The following is an 11,553-nucleotide window of genomic DNA, read 5'->3' as shown; positions in this document are numbered from 1 at the left end:
AAGAGTGTTACTATCGCAGTGGTCAGTGCAGATAAGGTTCTTTCCACCCTGCAGTTACCTTCTGGAAAGAGCCTTGATGGTAAACTATACCTAAACATAGTAACATTGGGTAATACTAAACATCATAAAGAAAATAAACAATTGGGGCCAGCCATAGTTCAAGTCTTAGACCTGGTGGCTTGCTCTTTCTCTGTCTCTCTCCAGTCAAATTGAAGAATACATAATAGCAAATAAAATTAAATGAGTAATTCTTTTTTAAAAAAGAAAATCAACAATGACTTGATAGGACTATTTTGAGTAGGCCTTTCAGAGGATATGCCTTTTAAATTTCTACTAAGTAATGAGAAAATAGCCAGCAGTGTAGAGACCCTGTGAAGTAAACAAATACCTCACAAACAGAGCTAGGAAGTGAGGGGGAGAATGGTCCTGAAATGGCATAAGAGAAACAGGCAGAAAAAAAATTTAAAAAGGGACCAGGAGATGGCATATGGTTATATTGCTGGACTCCCACGTAATCGACCATAGTTTGAGTCCAGACCCAGTACCCTAAAACTCACGCTGGGTGTGTGTGCCTGCATATCCAAGATCCTGAGAGGAGAATGGAGGAGAAGGGATTATGGCATGGCCATCCCCCCTGGGAGGGGGTGATTTCTCATTTCTGTTTCTCTTCTCTGTCCGTTGAACGCACATGCCCTACAATAAAATACCTCTCTTTAAAAAAAAAAAAAAGAAAGAAACAGGAAGGAGTTTCATTATATTGGGCTTTTAAAGGAATTTAGTTTTTGCCATGTACCACTGTAGGCTTTAAGCTTTAAGCAAGGGAGGCATATCACTAAATTTACTTCTTAAAGAGGTGACACTTGGGCCAGCAGTGTCTAATAGTTAAAAGAACCAAATTCCATATGACCAGCTCCAGTTCAAATCTAGGCTCTGATGGCATGGAAGATGTATTAGGCATGTATTCCCACATGTCCCAAATTCCAGCAGGATGGAGAAATGGAGAAGAGATTGTAGCATGATTATGCCCCTTTAGAGTGTGCTTTCTCTGTCTCTCTCTCTGGCAAGCACAAATACTCTCTGGCTCTAAAAATAAAAAAAGATGCTCCTTGGTTAGTTAGAAAATGGATAAACTTTTTAACTAAGGTTTTTTGTCTTGTTTTTAATTTGTTAAAGGGTGCTTATGCTTGCCATAGCAAGATGGAGAGAGAGAGGAAAAGTGAGAAAGCATCCCCCAGTGGGAATGACCACACTGCAATTCCTTCTCTTCTTGAGATTGTGCGCATACATGCCCAGATTTTTTTTTTTCTCCTTCAGATTTTTGCCATAGGGTGTGTGTGTTCTCTGGAGAGACAAAGAGGTAAAGTGAGCAATCACCTCCCAGGGGAGGTGGCCATGTCATAATCTCTTCTCCATTTTCCTGTTGGGATTTTGGGCATGCTCGCACATGTGCTCAGTGTGAAAGCTGCTGGGTCCTGGTCAAACCATAGTCGGCCAAGCAGGATCCAGTGTGTTTAGCCGTCTCGCCACCTGCTGACCCATTGAAGCCCTACTTCTGACCTACCATTCTGTCTTTCATTAGTCTTCAGTAGCTTAATGTGTATATCTTATCAGTGAGATTTGAATTTCCTTAGTTGAGGGCATTATTTATTCTCTTTTTCTGTACCTGCCTTACCTGCAGTGTAATGATGAGTATATAAGCAAAGTAGGAGTTTATTTACTAGTTAAAGTGGTGAGAAATGAATGGGCTTCTTTCTGTCCTTTACAGGAAGAAGTTTTAAAGGATTTTGAAGACTTGGCTGGAAAACTTCCATGGTCAGACCCTCTAAAAGTATGGAAAATTAATACCAGTTTCAAGAAAAGAAAAACAAAGCGCAAAAAGATTAATCAGAATTCAAATAAAGGGAAGACTGAAAATGGGCAAGGAGACAAACTAGATGAGAGGGATGTTAAAAAAGATTCCACTAACAATGCTTTAGACTCACATATTTTGGACTATTATGAAAACCCAGCCATCAAAGAAGAGGTGTCAACATTAGTAGGCGATGATTTGGCATCCTGTAAAGATGAGACTGATGAAAACACAAAAGAAGAAACAGAGCCTCAAGTGATAAAATTCAGAGTCACATGCAATAGGGCAGGAGAGAAACACTGCTTTACCTCAAATGAGGCTGCAAGAGATTTTGGGGGTGCAGTTCAAGATCACTTTAAGTGGAAGGCCGATATGACCAACTTTGATGTAGAGGTAGGTACTGGCTGTGACTGATGTAGTCTTCAGGCTAACCCAATCATACGGACATTATACTGAGGCTGTGGAGCTGGTAGGCCTTGGTTATAAAGAGCATGGAGACAGATGTAGATCCAGGTTTTGACTTCACAGGTGTGTAACTTTGGATATCTCAGCTAGATGACCAGGAATAAGGAAATAATTAGATTTCCTCATCTATAAAATCCCACACAGTCAACTGCAAGGTTTGAAACTCAGCAGCTTGAAAAACATGCCAGATCCATGTGCTTAACACAAAATCTTGACACGATGGAGAAGAGGGATTGCAACATGACAGTACCGCATTAGGGGGTGCTTTCTCCCTCTGTTTCTGGCAAGTACATCCATCCTCTGGAAAAAAAGAAAAGAAAAGTCGTCGTCTTAGTAGCAAGTGCAGTTTGAACAATCCTAAAACTGTTTTCTTTTATCTGAACTTGATTACAGGTTCTTTTAAATATCCACGATAATGAAGTCATTGTGGGAATTGCTTTGACTGAAGAGAGTCTCCACCGAAGAAATATCACACATTTTGGACCCACAACCCTCAGGTCAACTCTTGCCTATGGGATGCTCAGGTAAGAGAGTAGATTTGCTGTCCAGGTTAAAGCAGCACCTGGGTTTGAATTTTCCCATCAAACACTGATTTTATTTTATGAGTTATTGTGTTAGAAGTTAGTGGATAAAAACAGGGAAAAAAGCTAATGAACTGTTTTTGTCCCATGTATCTAATATTGACTCCTTATGTAATCCTGGAAAAAAGCACTTAATCAGTACCACAGTTTTAATTTTACAGTAAGAATGAGAGCTTTCATCTGCCTCAAAAGGAGTTGAGTAAAGGGAAGTACTCTCTGGCTCTAAAAATAAAAAAAGATGCTCCTTGGTTAGTTAGAAAATGGATAAACTTTTTAACTAAGGTTTTTTGTCTTGTTTTTAATTTGTTAAAGGGTGCTTATGCTTGCCATAGCAAGATGGAGAGAGAGAGGAAAAGTGAGAAAGCATCCCCCAGTGGGAATGACCACACTGCAATTCCTTCTCTTCTTGAGATTGTGCGCATACATGCCCAGATTTTTTTTTTTCTCCTTCAGATTTTTGCCATAGGGTGTGTGTGTTCTCTGGAGAGACAAAGAGGTAAAGTGAGCAATCACCTCCCAGGGGAGGTGGCCATGTCATAATCTCTTCTCCATTTTCCTGTTGGGATTTTGGGCATGCTCGCACATGTGCTCAGTGTGAAAGCTGCTGGGTCCTGGTCAAACCATAGTCGGCCAAGCAGGATCCAGTGTGTTTAGCCGTCTCGCCACCTGCTGACCCATTGAAGCCCTACTTCTGACCTACCATTCTGTCTTTCATTAGTCTTCAGTAGCTTAATGTGTATATCTTATCAGTGAGATTTGAATTTCCTTAGTTGAGGGCATTATTTATTCTCTTTTTCTGTACCTGCCTTACCTGCAGTGTAATGATGAGTATATAAGCAAAGTAGGAGTTTATTTACTAGTTAAAGTGGTGAGAAATGAATGGGCTTCTTTCTGTCCTTTACAGGAAGAAGTTTTAAAGGATTTTGAAGACTTGGCTGGAAAACTTCCATGGTCAGACCCTCTAAAAGTATGGAAAATTAATACCAGTTTCAAGAAAAGAAAAACAAAGCGCAAAAAGATTAATCAGAATTCAAATAAAGGGAAGACTGAAAATGGGCAAGGAGACAAACTAGATGAGAGGGATGTTAAAAAAGATTCCACTAACAATGCTTTAGACTCACATATTTTGGACTATTATGAAAACCCAGCCATCAAAGAAGAGGTGTCAACATTAGTAGGCGATGATTTGGCATCCTGTAAAGATGAGACTGATGAAAACACAAAAGAAGAAACAGAGCCTCAAGTGATAAAATTCAGAGTCACATGCAATAGGGCAGGAGAGAAACACTGCTTTACCTCAAATGAGGCTGCAAGAGATTTTGGGGGTGCAGTTCAAGATCACTTTAAGTGGAAGGCCGATATGACCAACTTTGATGTAGAGGTAGGTACTGGCTGTGACTGATGTAGTCTTCAGGCTAACCCAATCATACGGACATTATACTGAGGCTGTGGAGCTGGTAGGCCTTGGTTATAAAGAGCATGGAGACAGATGTAGATCCAGGTTTTGACTTCACAGGTGTGTAACTTTGGATATCTCAGCTAGATGACCAGGAATAAGGAAATAATTAGATTTCCTCATCTATAAAATCCCACACAGTCAACTGCAAGGTTTGAAACTCAGCAGCTTGAAAAACATGCCAGATCCATGTGCTTAACACAAAATCTTGACACGATGGAGAAGAGGGATTGCAACATGACAGTACCGCATTAGGGGGTGCTTTCTCCCTCTGTTTCTGGCAAGTACATCCATCCTCTGGAAAAAAAGAAAAGAAAAGTCGTCGTCTTAGTAGCAAGTGCAGTTTGAACAATCCTAAAACTGTTTTCTTTTATCTGAACTTGATTACAGGTTCTTTTAAATATCCACGATAATGAAGTCATTGTGGGAATTGCTTTGACTGAAGAGAGTCTCCACCGAAGAAATATCACACATTTTGGACCCACAACCCTCAGGTCAACTCTTGCCTATGGGATGCTCAGGTAAGAGAGTAGATTTGCTGTCCAGGTTAAAGCAGCACCTGGGTTTGAATTTTCCCATCAAACACTGATTTTATTTTATGAGTTATTGTGTTAGAAGTTAGTGGATAAAAACAGGGAAAAAAGCTAATGAACTGTTTTTGTCCCATGTATCTAATATTGACTCCTTATGTAATCCTGGAAAAAAGCACTTAATCAGTATCACAGTTTTAATTTTACAGTAAGAATGAGAGCTTTCATCTGCCTCAAAAGGAGTTGAGTAAAGGGAAGACTGAAAATGGGCAAGGAGACAAACTAGATGAGAGGGATGTTAAAAAAGATTCCACTAACAATGCTTTAGACTCACATATTTTGGACTATTATGAAAACCCAGAAAGGATAAATCCTTTAGAAAGAATTTATTCTGTATTAGGAGATAGAGCAGATTTTGCAGTTTTTCCTTTCTGGTCAGCAGTGGAGCACAAAGCAGAGTTTTTAAAAATGTGTCTAATATGTAAATGAACACAGAGCTTTTGCTTATACTTTTAAATTTTATTCTCCAATCTAGGAGTCATCCTGGAATTTCCCACTTTTCAGAGTAGAAGACATAGCTTTCCCTCTCTTTGTCCTTCTCTTTTATTGGGTGTGTCTTTCCAATACTTGGACAAGTTTATCTTCTTTAAACTTCTGTTTTCCATACTGTAAAATTAGTTTGATGTGGGAATTAAAGGGTTCATAATGAAGATAAATGCAGAAACATATGCAAAATAACTATTAGACAGTGTGTGGCACAGCCTGATAGTTCAATAATTCTATTTCCTTCTCTCCTAATCTTTGCTTCCTCATTAATCCTGCTCATCTACAGAATCAGAGCTTAAAACAGTCCGAACATACTCATCAATGATAGTAGTTTATTAAGAGCTCCTAGTATTCATTCATTTAACAAATATTTATCATCTGCTGCCAGGCATTATTTCAGATGCAAGTATTAGAAACCCAAGTAAGCTAGTTTAGGATAAATCAGAAATGATTATGTCAGTTGCGGGGGTGGGGAAAGTGCGTATTAGAAAAATAAGGAAAAATCTTGGGGAATCCATAGAAAAACTGAAAGCTACATGTCAAGAAAAATAGGAATCAGATCTCTGAAAACCACCAGACACCTAGGTGTAGCTACTTTTAGGCTCTTGTTTCTGCTCATCTTGTTTCTGCTCATCTGTACAGGGCTGCCCCTCATTTAAATGTGTATCTTTCCTATTTCAAATGACCTACCTGTACTACCTAGGGCTTCTAGGTCTTTAACCCAAATTCCTAGAAGAGAGGAATTGACATAGTTTCATCCATGTGTTCATCTGCAATGGCTGCGAGTACAAGGCTGCGTACTACCCCAAGAGAATTGCCAAGGAGTCTGTTGCCATCTATTGAGGGGTAGGAACAGATAGGTAGAACTGAACAAGTATTATAGTAAAAGTACAGTGGTAGTCCCTGAGAGAAATAATTACTGCCATATACATGATAATACCGTAACAGAACATGAAAAGATTAGGACAAGAGAAGGAAGGAGAAACCTGGTGATCTTAGGGTGGAATGCTTCTTAGAGTAGGTACATTATAGCTACCAACAGTAATGCTTCTATTCCTGACTCAGTCACTTACTGGTTTTGTGTTCCTGGAGAAGTAACTTAATGTTTGCTTTGCATCAGCTTGTCTGTAAATGAAGAATAACAATAGTAACTTACCTAACAGGAGTTGTTAAGAGGATTCAGTGAGATAATGCTTGGGGAGTTATGCATTGTGAGTCCATACCCCACAAACACTGAATACTCAAAGTAAGGCAGTTATTTTTATTCTGAAGTCATATTTTAAATTAAATTTAAAAGGAAAAGAATACTTAATGTGTAATTACCAATGATACATGTTTTACTTGAAACATGTTTTGAGTTTTCTGAACATACCCATACAGGTTTATGTAAAAAAAGAAGACGGTTTTCTAAAGGCATATGGGGGTATGTGGGTGTATGTGCGTGTGTGCATGTGTGTAAGCACATGTTTGTGTTTAAAGTTATAGAAGCTTAATTCTATCTGGAAGTGAAATGGGATTTCAGAAGATGGTCAAAGGGCACTTTCAGTTTATATGTAGTGAGTTTTTCAAGTGCTGGAATACATCTTAATGCATTTAAAATTTTTTAAATTTATTTTTAATTTTTTTTAGAGGTTTTTGCTATAGGGCTTGTGCGCTCGCCAGACAGAGAGAGACAGAGAGACAGAAAGCGAGAAATCACCCCCCGGGGGGATGGCCACGCCGCAATCCCTTTTCCTCCATTCTCCTCTTGGGATCTTGGGCACGCACACACACGTGCCCGGCATGAGTTTTAAGCCACCCGGTCTGGGACGCGAACCGCGGTCAACTATGTGGGAGTCCAGCGACATAGCCATTACACTAACTGCTGGTCCCAATGCATTTAAAATTTTTCAGAATGACTATTGAGTAGCATTACTTCACGTTAGTATTCAAAGTCATTGATCTTATAGCTGTAAAAGTTGTCAGTTTGGAAGCCTCTGCTCTTGATTCTCTTCACATAAGTTGTTTTCTTCTCTGCAGACTCTGTGCTCCTCAACCTACTGATATAATAGTTGATCCAATGTGTGGAACGGGGGCAATACCAATAGAGGTAAATAACATTTCTGTAGCATTAAGATAAGCAAGTACTGGGGCCAGCAGGTGGTGTGGTGGTTAAGGGGCTGGACTCTCACATGGCTGATCTCAGTTCGAGTCTCAGACCTGGCAGCTTGCTTTCTTACTCTCGCAGTGAGTGCATGTTCCCTATACCAAATTAAAACGTAAGAATACATTAAATTAAATAATTCTTTAAAAACAATATAAGCAAGTAAGACACTTAGAATGTTGTAAACATAATGGGAAAATTAGGTATAATGAAGTCACCAGGGTTGAGTGACTTCAAAATTTTTAAAAAAGAATGTAACCACTTACATAAGGGATCTCTTGTGATTTTGTACATGCACACCCATGCGCCCAACATGCTTTTCAAGCCGCCAGGTCTGAGACTTAAACTTAAAACACGCCGGACTTGTGTGCTTGTGTTCTGAAATAAATTAATATACATACATACATATATATATATGGGATCACATGATAGGCTTTCATCAAGCCTATTGATGAAAAGGCTTGGAGATTCCTTCAACAAGAGGATTTCAAAAAGTTTGTGGAAGTGCTAGCTACATAACCTAATGGTTAAGGGAGCCAGATCCTATGTGGCCAACAGCACTACTACTACTAGTAGTACTACTGCCGGGGCCTTGAAAAACACACCAGGTGGATGGGTGTGCTCTCCCAATATCCCACCAGGGTGGAGAAATGGAGGAGGCATTGCGGTGTGACCAAGCCCCATTGGGAGGTGCTTATACTTCTCCCTACCCTACCCCCAGATCTTTCTGTTTCTCTGGTGAGTACATGTATCCTCTAGCAAATTAAAAACAAAAGTTTGTGGGAAATGGGATTAAAACCTAAGTCTGTTTGGTGTAAAAGATTTTGAAATTCATGTATTTTTTTTTAATAATGTACATTTTCCACAAACTTTTGAAGACTCATTGTAGATCTGTATCCAAAAGTCTGGTGTACCCCAACTCCCTTTTTGTTTGAAGTCATTGTAGGATTATAGCCAAGAATGTATCGTCACCCTCACGTGTCTGGGCAGGAAAAAAAAAAAGCTATGAAGCTCTGTTTTCATGGGTGAGAGGTGTGTTACTGTTTATAGCAGAAGGGGTGTTTATTACTCATCCCTATACAGAAGGCAGAACATTTTTCTGTTTTCATGTCAGAAACCTTTTGTTCACACCCAGAATAGTGTGTCACCTCAGTCCACAGATGACATGTGACAGCTTGGTATTTATGTTCTACAGACATGTTTTTTATTTAAAATTACAAAATGCTTTCAGAGGTACAGTAGCTATCATGGATAGTTCTTCCATACAAAGGAAGTTGCATTTGACTTTGAAATTCTCAAATATATTAAATATGTTAAATTATATAAATTTATGCAACCACAAAAGGGTAAGCCATGTTTACTTAAGCTTAGTAATAACTTCTGCAGTGTGCCAGACACTGCAAAGTTATAGATGAACTGATTATTTTTAAGCTAGAGGGCACATGCACTTGCCAGAGAAATGGGGTGAGGAAGTGAGAAGACACCGCCCCATGGGGATTGAGCATACCACAGTCCCTTCTCCCTCCTTTTGGCATGTTTCTCAAGCTGCTGGTACCAGGACTCGAACTGCAGTCAGTCATGTGGGATCCATCTGCCTTAACCACCAGGCCATGGAGACAACCCATGATGAAGAATTTAATAAAATATTAGACCTGCTTTCAAGAAGGTTCCAGAGTAGTTGAAAGGAAGACAGGTATAGAAATAACAAAAAACGGAACAACTGCAGTGCCAGGTATGTACAATGTGCTTTTGGAGGGGGAGGTGACAGGTAGCTTAGAGATGTGGTTCAAGTCACAGAAGGCGTGACATTCAAGTTGGGTCTTAAAAGATGGGTTCAGCAAGTAGAGAAAGAACAGGAGGGCATTTACAGCAAAGAAAATAGCAATAATGACACCATGCAATGTTTTGCTGTTTTACAATAAAAACTGGATTGAGTTGTCTTGTTTCTTGACGATTGACTGAAATAAATTTCCTTTTAATCATTATTTGCAGCTTGCCACTTGTTTTAATACATGCTATTTTCTTTCAGGGTGCTACAGAATGGTCTAACTGTTACCATATTGCTGGTGATAATAATCCATTGGCTGTGAATCGAGCAGCAAATAACATCTCATCTTTATTGACCAAGAGTCAAATTAAAGAAGGGTAAAAGTTATACTTTCTCTCTACATGCTACTTTTAACACTAAGTTACTGATAGTCTGATAGTGTTTTACACGTGGCTATAACATCTTTTCAGAGAAGAGAATCTTAGAGAAATTTTCTAATTTAGCATACACTGAAGCACTCTTTTCCTTTGTCTCCACAGCAAACCCTCCTGGGGCTTGCCCATAGATGCTGTTCAGTGGGATATCTGCAATCTACCATTGAGAACTGGCTCTGTGGATATTATTGTAACAGACATGCCATTTGGAAAAAGGTAGGAATGGCTTTTCTACAGAGTAAGTTTTACTTTGTTTTTACTAGTACCTACTTGTTTTCTAAATCTGTATTTTCTTTGAGCTTAGTCTGAGTCAGGAAAAGAAATCTTAAATTTCTTTGAGCAGACTTGGAAAAGCTGTTTTTTACTTAATTTTAGTATGGTAGATTCATCCATTTGGTTCCTTCTGAGAACTCAGGACTGTTATTAACTATGTCTTGATCCTGACCATCAGAGGAGGTTCATTTTTAAATGACCTGTGTGGCTACTATTGAATTACATGTTTCTTCACGCAAAAAAATTAGGACGACTTAGCCATGTGGGATCTAGCTCCCTTAACTAGCATGCCACCTGGCTGGCCCTCTAAAATGTTCTTTATTTAAAATTCTAAGCAATTTACTCTGGTAGCCTACAGGTGCTTCATGGAAAATGTATAGTACAAAAAAACTACGAATGTATTCCAGAATCTTTTTTTTGTATCAAAATAAATTCATACTTTACTTCTATTTTTCCAATGAACTTTTGCAAGTCCTATTATTTTACTGATATATAATGGCAAAACTCTTGTTTTTAAAAGGAAAATATTTTACATGACTGGGATGCATACAATTTTGTTTCCATTTCACATATTTGTAGATATTTTTCTTTTGCAATGAAGTTAGACTTACTGGACATTTTTTTTTTTTTTAAATATATATAGGATGACTGGACATTTTTTTTTTTTAAATATATATAGGATGGGCTCCAAAAAGAGAAACTGGAACCTTTATCCAGCATGCCTACAAGAGATGAGCCGCGTCTGTAGACCTGGAACAGGCCGAGCTGTCCTACTTACTCAGGACAAGAAATGCTTTACCAAGGTGTGCTAGCCATTAGTTCAATATCTCAGCCTGTCTCAACATTAAAATCTCAAGTGGACCTGGGGGTATAAGTTTAGATAGGTTGTTTATGTGTGTTTGAGAGATTTTTGCTATAGGCTGCATGCACTGACCCGAGACAGAAAGTGAGAAATCATCCCCTAGGGGAATAGCCATACTAGGGAATGGCCACGCCACAGTCCCTTCTCCATTCTCCTCTCGGATCTTGGGCAAACACGCACATGTGCCCGGCGCTAGTTTAAGCCACCAGGTCTGGGACTTGAACCGCGATCGACTACATGGGGGTCCAGTGACATAACCATTACACCATCTGCTGGTCCCAATTCTCCTATTTTTAAGTGGAAGCCAAGATCCCAGGTGGTTTGGAAGCATATTGTCAGCCTAATGCTATTACACTTTTTGTATGTCCATAGGCATTATCTGGAATGGGACATGTATGGCGAAAGGTGCATACAGTCTGGGTGAACATAGGGGGTCTTCATGCTGCAGTTTATCTTCTGAAACGCACACCTCAAGCTTTTGCTTGTCCTTCAGAAGAAGATAGAGGAAGAGGAACTCCTTGGTAATGCAAAGAGGGAAGATTACTATCTGTACTTAATACTGGAAATGTTGGCATAAAGAACATGCTTTCAGCAAAGAGCTGAGCAATATCAGTATTGTTCTTAAAATGCTTTAAGATGCCTAGTG

At 39.2% G+C, this 11,553-nt stretch overlaps 1 protein-coding gene across 5 annotated transcripts in view; it reads left to right on the top strand.

The window, feature by feature from the left end:
- THUMPD3 (THUMP domain 3 tRNA guanosine methyltransferase) overlaps positions 1-11,547 on the top strand; it is a 27,793-nt gene extending 16,246 nt beyond the window's left edge. For all 5 annotated transcript variants that reach the window (XM_027773262.1, XM_027773264.1, XM_027773266.1 and 2 more), the window contains 7 exons: positions 2,032-2,242; positions 2,708-2,838; positions 7,447-7,516; positions 9,600-9,715; positions 9,878-9,988; positions 10,725-10,848; positions 11,280-11,547. In XM_027773262.1, coding sequence (XP_027629063.1) covers positions 2,032-2,242; positions 2,708-2,838; positions 7,447-7,516; positions 9,600-9,715; positions 9,878-9,988; positions 10,725-10,848; positions 11,280-11,432 — 916 coding nt within the window. In that variant the 3' untranslated portion in view covers positions 11,433-11,547. The remainder of the gene's footprint in view (positions 1-2,031; positions 2,243-2,707; positions 2,839-7,446; positions 7,517-9,599; positions 9,716-9,877; positions 9,989-10,724; positions 10,849-11,279) is intronic.
- Positions 11,548-11,553: the final 6 nt, after the last annotated feature.

This window comes from Tupaia chinensis, unplaced genomic scaffold (genome assembly GCF_000334495.1).
Source record: "Tupaia chinensis unplaced genomic scaffold, TupChi_1.0 Scaffold000333_1, whole genome shotgun sequence".
Classification (NCBI taxonomy): domain Eukaryota; kingdom Metazoa; phylum Chordata; class Mammalia; order Scandentia; family Tupaiidae; genus Tupaia; species Tupaia belangeri.
Note: the sequence above shows the minus strand (reverse complement) of the source record. Positions and strands in the feature narration are given on the sequence as shown.